General features: G+C 40.6%; 1 protein-coding gene and 1 pseudogene across 1 annotated transcript; both read left to right on the top strand.

The window, feature by feature from the left end:
* The first annotated feature begins 3,590 nt into the window (after nucleotides 1-3,590).
* Nucleotides 3,591-4,945, top strand: LOC149104448 (uncharacterized; annotated as a pseudogene).
* A 4,232-nt stretch (nucleotides 4,946-9,177) lies between these two features.
* Nucleotides 9,178-14,033, top strand: LOC110066107 (tribbles homolog 2-like). Its single transcript, XM_020773307.2, has 2 exons — nucleotides 9,178-10,104; nucleotides 13,091-14,033. Exons 1-2 carry the CDS (start codon nucleotides 9,584-9,586, stop codon nucleotides 13,554-13,556), a joined length of 987 nt encoding a protein of 328 aa, XP_020628966.2. The 5' UTR covers nucleotides 9,178-9,583; the 3' UTR covers nucleotides 13,557-14,033.
* The last annotated feature ends 4,255 nt before the right edge of the window (nucleotides 14,034-18,288 follow it).

Below are 18,288 nucleotides of genomic sequence, written 5' to 3'. Positions count from 1 at the left end.
AGGGAGTTTGCATCAGGTGTTTCCTGTTGAACACTTGCTTTCCCGGATACAACCTGTGATCAGACGTTCTTTTTTGTTCGAACGGGGAAAGGGGTTTCCCCCGTTCGCCCACCAAAAAAACGCCTGATCACAAAATTTCCCGGATAGCGACACAGACCGGCCACGGGAAATACAATATCTTTTATTCCTTTGAATATCGGAAAAACCGATGTCTGTGGTCGATTTTGGCCCCAGGCTCTTTCACGTGCGGTATGGTCCGGTTATTTGTCCCGGCATAATGGCCTTGAGCTTGATCCTGCTTAGACTCTGCTTGGCGAGGTTACGAGTTCTCGAATTTCCAGCTGCAGATGTTATTTTCATAAAGTGTTATGTCTGGATCATTCGTGTTCTCATTCAAATGTAGCTCTGCCGTAAAGCAGCTTTATAGGTTAGAGAGTTCCCGTTTCCCGTTCTCTCCACCCCGGGAACCTAGTCGAAAACATTTCACGCTATTTTTGGAAATCGTTCTTTTTTAATACCAGGTCTTTAGAACTGGAATGTTATCGCCCACAAAACGTTTTCAAATGGAAATTAAGCAAAATTAAATTTAAAAATCTGATGAACTTTCATTTTGACTATAATCCTGTATTTTGACCGTGTCTCGTAAAATAACTTCACCCGACGAAACATGGCATGAAGTTGTCACGGTTAGGATGATACAGCCATTTAAGCCCTCAGCTTAAGGTGGCCGAACACAGTTTTCAAGAGCCTATGTCTAATTCACCATTACTTTTAAGCTATTTATGCTTTAGCGCTCGTTTTTTGCAAGAGTCAAGGTTAACCACAGAAAAGTTTATTCTCGCATTTTGGCTAAGGTTTGTGCTGTTGCCATGGCAACGGGGCTGGTTAAAAACAACGCCTAAAAAATGGTTTTTGTTTATTTAAAAAAAATCCAGTCGTTAGGTTTTTTTCATCTTTTGCTCACTACGAATTGACATTGAATCCCTTCTGTCAACACTGTTCCAATAAAATTTTGACATAGGCGATTTTCGTAATTCGCCATAAATCGTTTTCACCGGATGTTCTGTATTACTAAAAATTCCCTATGTCAAAATTCAGATTTTTTGCGATAGATCATTCACGTGGTTTCTGAACTATTTTTTTGCCAAATTTCTTGAAATTCTAACGACTGGATCGTCAGAAATCCGCAAGTTTCTGCAAAAGCAATCGGTCTCAATTTTTCGAGCAAATGCGCATGCGCTGCATTTAACTGGGTTCTTTCGGTAACAAAGAGAAAGCTGAGAATTGCTGGTTTCTTTGCGTCGTTACCTTTTCTAACATATCTTTGTAATAAAAGACTAAAGCCATCAATACACTGCGTTCAATAATAGAGAAAAAATAGCACAGATAGTGCGGGTGTTGAGTAAATAAAATGATCGCTCTTTGCAATCCTTGTGCGCGCGCGAAAACTGTGTTCGGCCACCTTAAACAGTCATGTCAAAGGAAAAAAAAAAAGATTTATATAAGTTAATGAAATCTTAAATCTTATTACTTTTTTTTTCGCCTCCTGTCATTTAGAAGGGCGAATAAGCGAAAGAGGGCTGGAATAATCTCGAACTGAATGATGCAGCCCATTACATTTTCCATTTTCTATTGTTTACACCCTTCACAGAGTACAATTAGTTATGGTTGTTATGTAGTGGGGGACGTGCACTCGTAAACTTTCTAGATTTTTTGGGGTCCGCCTCGGCCAAAAACAAATTAAACTTTTGACTTGCGCGTGATTTGGTCCTGCACTTTGAAACTTAATTCTCAAGGGCTTCAGTGTTTCTAAGGAACCCATTGACTCATGGCACCTTGAAGCCGAGGAAAATTTGTGTGCCAGCCGGCGTCAAGCAATAATTTTTTCGCATTTTATTTTCTTTTTGAGTTGGGAGGTATAAGAGAACTTAGGGTTTGAGGAAAACGTAAGTTTTGTTTCCCCTCGGGAAGCTTGAGGATCTAGGCGAAAAAAACAAAAAAAACAAAAACCACTGTTTCCATGGGGCCAGTCTTTAAGGGCGTAGTGTTTCTAAGAACCCATTGAATCACTCAACTTCCTGTGTTTCTAAAAATTTTAAATATAATAGTAGAAGCTTTTTTGATGTGTTATGAGGAGTAAGGATACGTATTTGATGACGGTGTGAACATGTGTGTGTATAGACTAGGTCCAAACAGCCCAATAACACCTAGTGTTTAATAGAGTCATATAAACAGTGCTTACCCACTACACACTTCATCTAGAGCGAAAAGGAGATGACACTAGAGCTAGAATCTCTCGGCCACCTGTGGATGAATTCAGGCTTACTGTTATCATATCAGATAAAAGCTCTTTGCAAGCATAACTTAATGACATCAAACTAAACTGCCTTGAAATCTCCCCCTCCCCCCGGGGGTCAGGTACCACTCCGCACATATCACCCCCTTCACGACAATAATGCAACCTTCTGCCAAGGCAATAATCCCACTCAGCTTTGGGCAATTCCATGCACTTTAAGGATTGTGTCACGTTGGACAGCTAATTACATACCATGTTCTCCACTCAAGAGCTGTCAGAGTGACTTGAGACTATGGACACAAGTTCAAACCGACCCCACCTCCCTAGATTAAGGGCCAGGGCCCCAAAGAGATGTCCACAATTAGTCCCACTCCTGTAGATGTCTCTCCAGACTTTCCGGTAAAGGAGCCCCCTCTGGAAAATAATGACCTGCGCTAAGCTAAGCTAAATCGATGCCTGCGGCATCGATTTCGGCACAGCTCGCGGAGTAAAATTAGGTATGCGTTTTCCAAAGCTTCAAGGAAAAGTGCAATTGTAATGGCCCTATGTTTCGATGTCATACATTTTCTTTGAAAAAACATGTCCGTTTGCACTCAGATTAAGTCACTGTCTGAGCCCATGTAAGGTTGACCTGCCCGTCGGCTTGGAGAGGTAAGATCAGGACATTATATAACAACCTTGTTGTGCTTACAAAATTTACCTTTGCCTTCAACTTTATAACAAACCAGTTTGATTTTGGCAGTGTTGCATCTTTATGATCTACAGCCCCTATCTTCATCTAGAAAAATCAAAGTCAAATTAAAATCGGAAAGACTCTGATTAATCAAGTCAAACTGGTTTGAAAAGTTTCGAACAAAAATAACTTCGCAGCAGAATTAACAAACCCCTTTTCGAAACTCCAGGTAGATATATATATGGATATTTAACTTGTGAGTATCTTTTCGATGGGTTATCACCTTATTTAGGCGGTTGCTGTATTAAAATGCTTCATACAATTTTGAAAAAAAAAACGGCTGTAGATTTGTAAGAATATTATGTGAAGTAGCTCCTTGGAGAATCATTTCAGAGATCCTGCTGGCCTAAGGTTTGAAAATTGAAATTGCGCAAGTTTTCTAATGCCCTATATTCATCACGTAGGGCATTTTAGCACATCATGATTCTAGCGACCCCGATGAGGTTGCTAGACATCAAACCAATTAGCTTTCAAACTTAAAGTTGTATGACACTTAAATTAAGATTACTACTTTCAATTATCATTAACTTCTTTACAACTTCATAAGAAACGCTTACAAAGATGGCAACAATTCTTTTGAAGATCGTAAGGTTTAAATGGAGGCATGGATTCAAAATAATCGCTCTCATCTGTTTTATTTCTAGTATCAAAATGCTGTACGCGAGCGACAAAAATGGGTATTTCCACTCCGCTGCCAAAGAAATTCGAAATCGTATTCATACTCGAACTCCTAGCATCTTAGCGATCACACTGTTCGTGAGGATGGCGGGCAAACTAAAACAACACAGGACTCGTTTTTTCTGTGATTTTTTCAGGACTGCTGTTCTCTTCTGGCCTGCATCGTTTGGAAAGACAGTCGTAGTTCTTGACGAAGAATCGGAGCAGGATCATATTTTTGCCAATAACTTAACAAGTCAAATCAAACAACAGAAGAAGCTTTTGAGAAGATATACCATGGTAACAATTTGATATCACCTGTCAGTGTAGTGATTAGTTACGCTTGGTTCTTCGAGAGAGATCGATACGACTGGAACCTAAAGATATGCAGTGAGCTGAAATCATACAATAGACGGCTCCCAGTCGGCCACAAAATTACGCCACAAGACACAGAGGATATTCTGTCCCAGCCGCAAACGGCTTTTCATGTGCCTTACGCAAAAGAGCCCCTTTTCCCAAACATCTTTAGCAGTTACTGTCTGTCACACGAGGCAGCGGGAAACCCACAGGCCATGTGTTCCAATCATTCAGTTTCACTAGCCGATAACTTTGTTCTTTTTTACCACGATCTTCAAAGGATCACTCCAGGTGAAACACCGTGCACTGATAACAAGAAAACTGACCACTGTTTAAAAGTTCTAGATCGTCATTACAACCAAGTTGGGTTGGACATCAGAAAAGGACGCAAAATGCAATGGGAGGACTTTGAAACGGTCGACACCCTTGCAAATGAGATCGGCATCATGTGTAGTAATCTAATAATGAATGAGGGCAAAATAGAAAGGCACTGATTAGAGTTGTTAACTTAGAGTCACAATTATGATTATGAAAATATTGAGGGACTGCAGCCAGGATAAATCATAGTAAAATTCGAAAACGTTCTCTGACTAAGAATATCAAGTTTCCGACTGCCTAAACTGCAGTCTTCAACGCGCGAAATACACGTGGGTGGAGAGAGAGGCACAGAGTTTAGTGTCCTGCCCAAGAACACAACACAATGTCCCTGGCCAGGACTCGAACTCGGACCAATGGACCCGGAGACGACCGCGCCTCCACTTCATTCCTGAGAGCCCTGAGGTATTTGTGTGCCTATAGTTCTGCTCACGTCCACCTCTTTCGCTATATACCTTGTCCTTGCATTAATGAAGATCTGGGAGTAGAAATATCGCTACATAAATTAAAAATACTGATAAGCGATACTCACTCTGTTCGTGTAACAAGATTTGTTCCTAACCTGTTTTTGTATATATTGAGAACATATCTTTTATTTGGATTAGCCCATATGTGGAACACGTTTTAGTTGGGACCGAACGTTACGACTCCCTTCCCCCGCCCCCTCCTACTCCGGTGCTAAATAGGAATCCAAAGTAGCCATCGATGATCAGAGATGTCCATGCTCCGAAGCGACGCAATCTGTGGGCTTAAGCATTTTTTTTCATACACTTCCCTGTGGTGCTGAGTCATGTACTGTCAGCCTAGTGAATGTTTTTTTTGTTGTCAATCGGCCGTGGAACCTATTCACTTATGCTGTAGGTGTTTAAGAATTCACTTAGCTGCTCTTTCAAAAGACAACCGTTAACCCTGACCCAAGAATGAAATTGTGCGAGGGCCACGCAAGCAAAAAAGTATATCTGTTTTAATTTCTTTAAATGAGAGACAACAACTCACTTCTTTTTTCTTTTGTTTGTTTCTTCTGAATTCTTGACGAACGCCCACTGGGGACAGCGATGATACATTTCCGCGGTATTTTGCCGCAGAAGGAACCCACATCGTAAGATCTTTTGTGTTGGGTGGTACAAGATACAATATCCTAAAATGGCAGTTCATTAGACCCCGCTCAGTGAATGGCAAGCCGTGGGTGGTAATAAATGTGCAAGGAGCCGCGCGTCCACTTTTCAGCAACATCGACTCTTTGTTTGCTTTATATAATTAAAATGTAAAAACTTTAACGTTAATCAAAAACTTTGGTCCCAAAATTTTAAGTGCGATCATAATAATTGTACGAAACTTCAGAGAACTTACAAACATGACGATCGTCCTAAGGCGAAATGTTAATGCGAATTTAACAAACAACAAATGCGAATTGGAAAGGAATAATTATCGTCATTTGCTTTAGACGTGCCAGGAATAAGTTAGCATATAATTTAGCGATTCTGTTGGCTCTTGAAAAAATAACCACTCATAATTCTGTGCACGATCACGCAGCGCATGTACACGTACAAGGAGCCAGAGCAAAAAGCGTCGATACTGTACTACAAAAACCAAAATAACAACATCCAGGGGCACCCAGCCGATCGTTTCGGTAAATTATCTGTTCGGAAGGCCTTTAATCCCCTCTGAATTTCTTAAGAGAATTTTCACCTCGAACTTTCGTGATATGAGAAATTTAATGTCTGTTGTTTTCGGATTGTTAAAAATGTCGTTTTGGGCACCGAAAAAACGTCAGCTATCATTTTCGGAAAGGGGATAAGACCTAAGGTTTTCGGGAAATGGACAAAAAAGCCCTAATAACTTCGAGAATACTCAAGTTTCCCTAGAATAACGGAACAGATAAAATTTTTTTAGCGCAACCTAAAATTAACCCACAGAGCTTTAAAAGCACTCCAGATAGCCTAAAACAGCGTTTAAAAGCATTCGAGAGAAAACAGTCGTTGGGTGCCGCCCTGAACATCGATTTTCTTTCAAATTTTCTTTTCGTGTAGCTTGCGTTGCTAGGCCTAGGTGATTGTTAATATTTTTGTTCGTTACGCCTCGTCGAATTTGTTTGATTATGTAGAGTGCTTTCCATAAACTATAGCGCACTACATGTTGTCAACCTCTCTATATTGTCCTTTTGCTTATGCCAGTAAAGTTGAAGTTTCGCGCTGCTGGTTGACAAAACTTTAGCCTCTTCCAGGCGCATTTGCCCAAGTTTTGGCCATTTCGGAAATAAGGGATAGCACAGAAAAAATAACTGAGCTTTCAAATTCGAAAAGAAGGCAACAACATAACTACAAAACTTCGGCTTGGTCTAGTTTCATTTCAGTGATTTCAGAAGAGTCCAAGCTCGGCCGGAAGTAGTTCAAAAAGATTATCATGCTTTTCAATATTCACGTAAAAAGAATTGTTATGTTTTGAATACGTACTGATTTAAAGTGTCTTATCTTTAGATGACGTGTTACAAATCAGATCGATTCGATCCTCATAGCCGGTTTTGTTGAATCAGCGTTTCGGCTCTATCTCTCTGTATATATTTCTATCAGTTTTAGCGATCCGCTTTATCGGAAAGGGGATGGCCGGATCCGTATTATAAGTCTGTTTCATACTCAGGCTCCCCAACGGCGACCACTTTTATGATATTTGCGTGGTTTAAATTAAGCACATGTTCGATAGAATTAGTGGTTTAAGCCGTGCGCAGATCCCACGTGAAGGTTCTTTTATGTAACCCATGAGAGATTCGACTGATGACCTTCAAGTTCTACTACACTTATATTTAGCTTTAGTTTCCAGTAGGTGTGCTATGTAACTAATTGCATGTGTTTCCCATCACCGACTGGTGTTTAACCTAGAATTTTCTTCTGCGAGGGCAGCTTATTCGAAGCAGTGAGTAGATGCTTTCCAGTATCCCGAAACTTTCCCTGCGGTCAAAGATTAAGACCATCCAGATAATAAAGGAACAAGCTAGATACGGGCGTGGACAGCTGATCGACTTTTTCCGAAGGGAGTTTGCATCAGGTGTTTCCTGTTGAACAGTTGCTTTCCCGGATACAACCTGTGATCAGGCGTTCTTTTTTTGTTCCAACGTTCACCCCCAAAAAAGAACTCCTGATCACAAGATTTCTCGGATAGCGACGCAGATCGGCCACGGGAAATACAATATCTTTTATTCCTTTGAATATCGGAAACACCGACGCCTGTGGTCAATTTTTGCCCCAGGCTCTTTCAAGTGCTGTATAGTCCAGATTTGCCCCGGCACTGAGTGGTCAGTGGAGTTGAGCTTGATCCTGCTTGGACTCTGCTTGGTGAGGTTACAAGTTCGTGAATTTCGAGTTGCAGATGTTATTTTCATAAAATTTTATGTCTGGATCATTCGCGTTCTCATTCAAATGTAGCTCTGCCGTAAAGCAGCTTTATAGGTTAGAGAGTTCCCGTTTCCCGTTTTCTCCGCCCCAGGAACCTAGTCGAGAACATTTCACGCTATTTTTGGAAATCGCCCTTTTTTTAAATTAGGTCCCGAAACTGGACTGTTATCGCCCGCAAAACGTTTTCAAATGAAAATTAAACAAAATTAAACTTAAATCTGATGAACTTTCTTCTTGACTATAAACCTGTATTTTGACCGTGTCACGTAAAATGCCGTGACCTGACGAAACATGGCATAAAGTTGTCACGGTCAGTATAATACAGCCATTTAAGTCCCTAGCTTAAACAGTCGTGTGAAACGAAAAAAAAAAAAAAAAAAAAGATTTATATGTGTGAATGAAATCTTAAACTTCAATTGTTGTTGTTGTTGTTGTTGTTGTTGTTGTTGTTGTTTATGGCCTCTTGTCATTTAGAACTGGAGGGCGAAGAAGCGAAAGAGGACTGGAATAATCTCGAATGATGCAGCCCATTACATTTTCTATTGTTTACATACTTCATAGAATGAAATTAGTTCTGGTTGTTACTTTAGTGGGGGACGTGCACTCGGAAACTTTCTAGATTGTTTTGGGTCCGGCTCGATCACAAAACAGAACTATCACGATGTTTGCCTTTTATACCTGCAGCCGCTTGGTTCCTAATCAAAAGCTGTATGCTTTGCAAATAAATTCCCACTCAAAGTTAGAGACATTTCAAGAAGAATAATCAAGAAAAAATTTTCAACGAATACTTCATAAGCGTTCTCGCATGTTACTTTTCACGTGGGATAAAATAATTAATTTCTTAGAATTTTTTTGTTCCATTCATAGCAAAGCCCACCGACTCTAAGCAACTACTGATTAAAGAAATGATGACTCCGATCATACCCAATGGAGTGATTAGCACTATTATTCATCTTGTGATCTACTTCCGTGACAGCAACTGACTCAGCTTTCAAATATTCGTCATGAGAAAAATATAGCGAGCTCACGCTCAAATCCTGTGACTTGAAACACAAAGGAATATCTGATCGCAAGTTATTTTAGTCTTTTACATCGGCAAGAAATTAAAGTAAGGCTACATCTTTCGCGGAATACAATAAATTCTCAACGTGATGCAATTTATTGAACATCAGATGTCGTGTTTGAATATGAGTTGTTGCACGAATATGCAAATTTCTGCCAAAATCGAAAGAAAAGCGACCGGAAAAGAGCCACTCGCAATGAACAAAAGGTATTGTATTTTGAACCAATCATATCTCGTAAATAGCATCATATGACCTTATGATGACGACATACTTCCTTATATGGAGCGGTTTGCCTTCTAGGAGCCTCAACGCAAAACCATCATTGCGTCAGGTTGAGTTGATGTGTCTTCATTTATAATTTTCGTTGCGAAACTTCACCATCGAATTGAGTTGAGTATTTCACCATCATGGCACTTGTATTCCACCTTGATTGTTAGAAGGAAGGCCAAAAAGGCCTTCCAGCGAATCAAACGATCGCCAAAGGTAAGAACGTCGAAGTACACGACGAAAGGACCAAAATTTTTGTGTCCCTGCGAGTTGTGTCTTACGCCATCACATCGCCACTTTCGTGCAACGTCATATCTCTTACTTGGCAAAAACGGAATACACGTAAGGCCGTATACGGACGCGTTTTGCTGATTTGGTCGCCTCCGTTTCTCTTTATTCGTACAACGAAAAAGAGTTTACTTGAAGGAAAATTGCGTTGCTTTAAATGAACTCTTCGACGACTCGGTACCATCCCTATCAGCGCAATGCATCCAAAACAAATATTGAATCTACGCCATTACCAAACTTGACTATAACTCATCAAGCGACGAAGCGAACAAATGATTTACCGCAGATATGCAAGGTTGGAAAATACCTTTTATTGGAACGTCCCGGTGGAAGTGCTTTATACAAAGCAGTGGACACTGAAACAAGAACAGAACTTGCTTGCAAGATAATAGATGTCAATAAATTCCGGGAGACACTAGCGCCGACCTTTCACTTGCCACCACACGATGGCATCAACAAGATTATCGAAATTTTGGTCAGTGACTCCTACGCATATGTATTTTTTGAGCGATCCTTCGGAGATTTACACTCGTACGTTAGAACGAAACGCAGACTTAAGGAGGAAGAAGCTAGCAAACTGTTTCATCAGGTCGTCAGTTCAGTTGCACATTGTCACGAATCGGGTGTTGTCTTGCGCGACCTGAAACTCAGAAAGTTTGTGTTTCAAAATCCAGAGAGGTAAGCGTTATTTTTACTCAATCTGCAGGGGAAGGAGGTTTTTGGGAATCTGTAGTGCTCACAGATAAGAGTAATTGGCATTTTCCATGTGCTTTATTGCTAGATCTATTCAGTATTGTTCGCTCGCTCCTCGTGGCGAAGATTGTGTGAACAGTACAGCGTGGCTAAGAACGGGTACTGGTTTGTTTGGGTCTCGTTCGCTTAGCTACGAGGCGGTTTTATTCAAATTACTGGACTTTTCTATGATAGAATAGATAGATAGTTCTAGCTTGATTGCGTTCATCGTGTCCGTGACCAAAGGCTTTGGGAACTGGCACGTATTTTCTGTTTTTTCATGACAATAACATTTGTGTTTCGTTTATGGCAGTCCATTTCCGGTTCGCAGCGTTTTGTAGGCACCTGCACTAGGAATGCATGAAATCTTTCTCGTGGCGTAGTTTTAGCAACAGAGTATCGAAAAATCGAAAAAAAATTCTTGAAATACGAGGCAGGATTGAGGGGATTGTTGGAAGAACCAGATTTTTTGATGCGACAATTCGTGTATGTGGGCCGATGTTTTATCATTCAACTTTCGTCATTCGCGTCGCGTCGTTGTGGGATGAAAGAGAAATGCCAAAAAATCGCGCGCGTAGTGTAAATTGAATCCGTAACCGAGGGAAGTTTGTTTGCGATCGCTTTTCGTTCCCCTCCGCTTTTTTTTTCCGATCCCGGAACTGGCGGGCTTTTGCGGCGGGAAATTTTAATCTTCATTGTCATTCAACCCGAAAATAAATCATGAAATCGTCGCTAGGTAAGGAAATGGGATCAATTTTGACAATTGGATTTTGCCGAGAAAGCTTTTAACATCGTCGGATCGTATTTGATTTTACACGCTGTTGATGTGGTGCCTTACAATCGAGTCGTTGGCAGATGAAATCATTCTCCACGTGGCATCGCAAAATCTCAAAACGTTGCAACTTGTTCAAGCGGAGGTAGCCACGTGGAAGCGTGATCCTTCCTGCTTTGTGCTTTATTGTGGAAATATCTGTTCGTTCCACTACAAAACAATCATTGTGGAAACAATTACTTTGCACGCTTTTATTCTTTAACGGACAGCGTGTTTCGATGATTGCCCATTGTTTTCAACGATTTCAAAAGACGAACGGCGGGATGACATTTCGTTGATTTGTGGACGGAAACGTTTAAAATTGCCGCGGGCAGAAAAAAAGAAACTTTTCAAATTAAACACTGATTTTTCAGTATTATATATTGATATTATACTTTTGACCACAATTGCTTGAAATTTCCTGTCTTAAAATGTTCAATATTCCTCCATAAGGGCACACTGGGCAATTTACGATGTCTATTAAACTGCTTTTTGACACTTAACCATATCCAACAATCGTTCTGGGTTATTTTAAGTTTTTATAACAAAGGAGTGTGGGTGTTGCACTTTACTTCCTTGTCGCGTCGTTTTCACTTCTCTTTGGTTAGATTTATGTTTTAGCGACATCTGCGGTGATCTCATTTGGTCTTACAGCACAAATGACACAAAAAATTTTGGTGGAGCACGCTCAATTTAAACACAGCTGTCCAAAGCTATCAGTGTTTCCTTTTTTACCTCTAGGAAATCGTGGGCACCCTAAAAATAATACTTTAAAAGCGATGAAATTCCCTATTCTTCAGGCATGATATTTGTTCATTTCTCAAGGCACTTTAAGCTACCTTGTAGCCTGAAGTAGCATGTCAACTCATATAATCTATTAGAAATGTATTCAAAAACGATCATATGATTCCAATCAGAAATTAAAAATGCAACGAAATGAGCAACACCACTCGAGTCGCGCTGTTTATCTTGCATGAGTAGAGGTATAAAATGTATATTGTTACTTTCTGCATGAGGCAGTTGTGAGGTTTTCTTAATAAAGTTGTGCTTATATGCGGTGCAGATGTTTTGAACAAGTGAGTTTGTGAGCGGAAATCCCAGCTTAAATTAGAATTGAAAGACTAAGAGTAGATCTCTTCAACAGAAGATCGGCTTTTGAAGGGGGAAAACGCTCTTTCAGAACACTTTGAATCACAACTCTTTTGTTAGGTTGCACATTTACTTTCGAAACCCATGCTCCCAAAATATCGTCCATTGATCGGGCTCGTTACAATGTAAATTTAATCTGTTTTTAAGTGCACCAGGGAAGCCATGCTATCGCCTTTTGTTTGTCTTATTTGTTAAGAATGTTTAGCGGTTAGTGGTCTGGATTTCTTAAGCAATACCAGCAAGCCTTCGGTGAATGTGATTCATGTGAATCAAAGCGAAAAGTACACGTGCTTTTTGACGCGCGAACATGTGGCCCCCGCCCAGTTTGTTGCTTCCTTCAGGGAATAATCGGCTTCGAAATGTACTTCATTTCTGGGATTCATACTAGAATCGTGCAGCCTTCTTGTTTACATGGAGAGCGATTGTACTGTAGACGTTCTGCGCTTTAATGGTCCGATTTTTATTTTTCTTCTTTTGACGGGGAACTGACTACCATATGTCTGATATTGAAATGAAACCGTTTGTTCACGGACGTTCCGGTTTGGTCTTTTGTTTCTTCACCCTTCAACCTCTTTTCAGCTCTTTCTTTGTCTGTGAAATAAATAAAAGACTACGGCATTCAGGATGCTTAAGCGCCTCAAACCGGAAAAATGAACTCGAACGATCTATAAGAGAAGTTTTATGCTTGAGGGAAAAAACCATTTGAATGCTCTAGAAAACCATTTGAATGCTTTTCACGTGCTCAAATTACCCACGTGGCTCGCGGATCACGGATCCCTTCTTACCGCTCCCTTTGTTCTTTGTTCGATTTTGTGTGCTTTGTCCTCGTTAGCCCTAATTGCCTTGGAGGTATCTTGCGAAACCCTGAGCAGTCCGACACTTCAATATGGTTTGCGATTCTTCGTAGGAAAGAAACGCGACAAGGCTGTAATATTTTACGTTTGTTAACATACCTTGTTTTATTTCTCGCAGAACTACGGTGAAACTTGAAGGATTAGAGGACGCTTTTCCTCTTGATGGACAAGATGATACGCTGGAAGACAAGCACGGGTGTCCGGCTTATGTCAGCCCAGAGATCTTGCAAGCAAGCGGCGGTTACTCTGGCAAGGCCGCCGATGTCTGGAGTCTAGGTGTTATGCTGTACACTATGTTGGTTGGACGGTACCCGTTTCACGACACAGAACCCAGCGTGTTGTTCACGAAAATCAGGCGAGGACATTTTACAATTCCGGACACGATCTCGTCGAAAGCGAAGTGTCTAATTCGCTCTATGATGCGCCGGGAACCGACCGAGAGACTCTCGGCGCGGGAAATTCTCGAGCACCCCTGGTTCATGTCCAGTTTCCATATTACTAGTCCTTGTAAGATAGATCAGAAACTTGCCGATCAAACAGTGCCAGACTTGGCCTCGGACGACACACCGTCTTTCTTTCTCTGAATGCCGTAAATAATAGCAGATTATTTAATTTACCTGTATATAACTTATATATATGTAGCTACCTGACGCATTTAATAGTGGCGAGACGACACCGAGAGTACGTTTTAAAATATCGCAGAGAATTTATCACTGAGATCGATTTTTCACTTCAAAATTATCATTCTTTTTGGCTTTCTTGATGTCGATTTTTGACTCGTCTACATCTTATATCTTGTTCTTGTGTGTACATTCTGTTTTTAGTATTAATGGCTTTTTTTGTGCAGATACTATTTCAAGGAGGGTGGAACATTTGAACAGCATTCATTTTCCATGTTTTCACCTCTCAGTGCTTTTATTAAGAAGGGAGTTATTCTGCGAGCGCGCGCGAACGAAGCAGGGTTGTTGGTTTGAAAATTACTTAGAGAAGGTTGGAACGTCCCAACATTTACTGTGCTACAGTCACGGTTTATAGTTGTGATTAAAGACTGAGAAAGCGTTGATGTGTTCGTACGTGTCTTGACTTGTAGCTCTGAACAGATAAAATTACTTTTCATCTCAATGTTACGAGCTGTGCAGTAGCAGTCTGCCCCCCCCCCCCCTTCCCCCCTTCCCCCCTACCGAAAAAGTCGCTTCTTATCTCTTGTGTCGAAGTGTATAAAATGGGGCAACGATAATCTTGATATAAACCCCTCACCACCTCCGGCCGGATGTAAGCCCTCTCCATTAAAATACAGAAGTAGGCAATGAGTAAACTACCAACGAGATAAAAAACGTTGAGTGAACTCTATTTTGTGATATCTCGCACGCTTTTACTGCGCTCACTAAGATCCCACATGGACGTCGCTAAGCCTTACGCTTCTAACCGTAAAGGCGCATGGAAAGCGAGAGAGGGACTTCGTGCGAGAGTCGAACGAGACGTCCCGCGCTGCTCGCCGTTTCTGGCGCTGTTCCCCAAACTAACCGAACGCCTTGAAAAGGCTATATGGGACCAGTCGGAATACTGAAGTCGCTTATATGCCACTTTTGCCATATGAAACTTTGCGGTCAATGCAGTGCAGTGCGTTGCATGGTCTCTTACCTTCATCACACCTTTCGCTGTTATTCCTATCCGTTATTTGATCGAGTTGCTTAGATAGATTCCCGCTTCACGGACACCGGCACTGAGTATAACTTCAGAAAAAAACTGAACTTTCCAGGAAACTGACTCAACCCATTTTTACGTACACGTACTCTTTTAACAGTATTTCCGCGGCTTGACAAATAAACTGATTTTGCAAAACTTTTCTTGTAATTATTAGTTACACCTTTTTTTTTTTTTTTTTTTTACTTTTTTGTAGGAATAAATTCTTGAAGAATATCGAGGCTGAAATTTGCGAAATTTGTAAGAAAATTTTAAGAATAAACCCTAGGCTGGGATTTGAAAACAATATAATCTTTTTGGTTGAAAATTTGAAAATACAATTTAATTATGTTTTAAACTAAACCGTATCAAATTTTTCCTTTCTCTAAACGCCAAAACTAGTCAAAAAACAACAAACTCAGCACTAGACGTATGTTCGATTCTGCTTTATTGCCTGCAGTATGGCTCAAAAGTTACTTAAATGCATCAAAGTCATCATAGGACAGATATTCTGACGTTGTGTTGGCATAGTCCACTTCGTATTTTTTTTTATCTAAACTAAGAATAATCACAAGAATGTTTTCAGGCCAAAATCGGCAGAAAAAAAAAAAAGAATATTTAGCTCGAGCCGGAAAAACAGTAGTCTCAGTTATACAAAAATTGCGAATTACACACTCATCTTTCCGTCCAACTTCACCTTAAAAGCCCAGTTTCCTGTTGGATAACTGATGTAGAATCATCTTGTCAAATTGCGGCTTTCAGACCGACGGATGTTTTGGTTACTGAGCGGTTCAACTATGTGGAATGAGCTCGGAATCCATCGTGCCCTCTTGCGGTTTGCTGGGATTGTACGGAACTAACGGAAGAGTTAATGAATATGGCTTACTTTATATGCTTCCTGTTCTTTTCCTGTTCAATCAACACACGAGATGAAAATAAACGCAATCAAATGTCCGCTTGACCAACCTGAAACAACATTTACATATCCGTTTCTCCAAGCCCAATAAACGACTGAAAAACCAAACCAATGCGAGAGTTAAGGCATTTTTTCCCAAGGGGGTCGTGCGTTTTCAATGGAAAAAAAAACCAAGGGCATTGTTTCGATCTTGAGGTCGGGCTTGTAACGTACGGCTAAACTTTTTTTCAAATTATAGTTCCCGAACATTGGTCCGAGAGAAGATCACATGACATAACTCTTTCGTTGCTCTGAAAACATATTCAATCAATTCTGGTACACTCATTAGTACTTTTAAATGTTTGACCTACCGTGACGCGTTAGTATTTATTCTGAGAACAGGCTAGTGGGAATAGCGGTCTGTATAAAAGACAATTATAGTGCCCTAGTGATGGTTTTCTCTACTCTCCACGCTTTTCTGCTTGACTACGTCTGGATTTTATAAAGAGAAGTTAGAAATCGAAATTGGTGCCACGGGAATTAGAAATTTGTCAGCGCCAAACCCACCGATGACGTCATCGCCTATGGCCACTGTACTAATAGTGATGAGCAAGCAATACCAAATTATAGAAACACATTCTTTGTCTGTTCAAAAGGCTTGCTGGCTTTTCAAATTAGCGGTGTTTTTAAAGGATTGAGAGCAGTTTTAATACTTTCCTTCTTTACGATCGATTGAATCGGCTTAGGTATTAAAGTTTTAAAAGGCGCCATGTATTCGCATACCTCTAACAGCAAAACTTGCTGATAAAAAATTAAAGCGGTATCACTTATCACCAAGGTAAATGCCTTGATTTTCTCTTGTTTATATCTCTCATCGCATTTCATACATATGAATCTATGAATGATATGAACTATACAGGTGGATGAAAAGTGGTCTTGGCGAGCTAATAAATTTTGAAATCTATATATAAACAAAGTATTAGTAATAACCTTCATTTTTCACAAAAAATATGCCGTATATTCGTCCGTAATAGATGTATACATAGCGCCGTATCTGTTTCGACCATTCAAGAAGTGAGCACAGCCTTCCAGAGCGAAGCTCAACCGAGGTAATCTGTGGGTTTTGAGGAACAGATGTGTTTTCCATACTTTCAGTTTTCCTCATCTTAACCCCAATTCATGATCGAAAAATCACTTGATTATTCGACCGAAGAACGTAAAACTCAAATTTTGCATATTAATGTTTGTTTGTTTCGGAATAGGTGCTACCTAGAGATGGAGGGGAAAAAAACAGTGTTTGTATTGCTTAAGTTTCGTGTCATCTGCATTTTGCAATACAATATTTAACAGTAAAAGCGTCGAAAACTTTTTCTATCATATCCGACTGAATTTCGGTGGAAAAGGGGGTAGGAATTTGGCTGAATACAAAGTCGCTCAGGGATTCTTTGCCGGGGTGTGGCTAGCCTGCGAACAGGCTCCCGGCGAGCCCAATGTCAGCTCGCTCTGTTTGCTGAATTTTTTTTTCTGTCCAGCCATCTTGACGAGACAAGCTTGGTAAATAAAGGGTTTACTCACTTTATGGAAAAAGAACACCAGGATGAGTTTTTGATAACACTATTTTCATGCGGGAAACAGCGGGTAATCCCGAGCGGGCAAGATATAGAGCCATCTAGCCAATCACAGCGCTCCGCTCGCGGAGCTAGCCATATAGTAAGAAAGACTGTAGTATAATACTTCTAGGACAAGAACAGTGTAAAAAATGGTTTAGCTTTAGTGACATTGAACAAGAGAAGATAAAGATCTTGTCCATTGAGGACAATCAGGTCACTTTAAAGAGGACAATAATAATTTCTCATGTTCGATCGTCGATTTGTTATCTTGTCGACTGAACATCTTAATTATCTTGTTGTGCTCTCCTGAAATAAATTACATGTCTCTTGTAATTTGTAACTCTTTCGCGTATATTTAAAAAGGCAATCGTTGCTATATGTGACTCAGTAGTTAGTTATACGTTTTACCCTGACAGATTTTGTGAGGAAGCCAACTGAATGAGACGTAATTAATTTGGTGACCTAACTCTGTCCTTTTCCTGACTTCAAAACAACTCTTTTAAAAAATGTATTGCGGTAAAAGTATTAGCCTGCGTAGCAAGCGTTTCTGTGGGGTTCGGGAACAAAGAATTACAGCGCCAAAAATGGACCGAGTAAAAGAGGGGGGAGGGGGAGGGGAAGGAAGGAAGGGTTTCCTTCCTTCCCCTCTCCCACCCCCCTCTTTCCTTTTTTTGGTTCTCGCCCCATTTTCCGCGCAGACAAAACGCCGAAAATCCCGTTCCTCGGTCTTTCTTTGCTTCCAAACCCCACGGAAACGCTTGCTACGCAGGCTATAAAGTATTAAAAACGGCAATAACACAAAACATTCCTGCGTGTACCAGGTCACTTCCGGTGGGTGCCGGTGTGATTAACCACTAGTTTCTCCAAACAACATTGTATGAAATAATTTAAGAGTACAAGTGCGCGCGAAGCCTGGTAATCAGGAATTGGTATGCTATGTTAATCTTTGTTTTTTTTTAAATGTGCGGTTCATCGTTTGTTGACTGTCCTTTCAACCGACCTCCTCCACCCCCCACTCCACCTTTCAGCGTTGTTTGGAAACTAAATCGCATAAAACAAGGATCGATGAGAGCGGGTACATTGCACTATCCATGATCGCATTTGGGGGTGGAGGGGTGGGGGGAAGGA

Source organism: Orbicella faveolata, unplaced genomic scaffold, assembly GCF_042242905.1.
Source record: "Orbicella faveolata isolate gen_17 unplaced genomic scaffold, um_ofav_v1 contig_34, whole genome shotgun sequence".
Classification (NCBI taxonomy): Eukaryota; Metazoa; Cnidaria; class Anthozoa; order Scleractinia; family Merulinidae; genus Orbicella; species Orbicella faveolata.
This window is presented reverse-complemented; position numbering and strand designations above follow the sequence as displayed.

What these genes read in the sequence shown, in the direction of transcription:
- LOC110066107 (XM_020773307.2), top strand. Translation starts at nt 9,584, where the DNA reads ATGAACTCTTCGACGACTCGGTACCATCCCTATCAGCGCAATGCATCC. An exon ending in GTGTTTCAAAATCCAGAGAG is followed by an intron (nt 10,105 to 13,090) that starts GTAAGCGTTATT and finishes TATTTCTCGCAG; the next exon opens with AACTACGGTGAAACTTGAAG.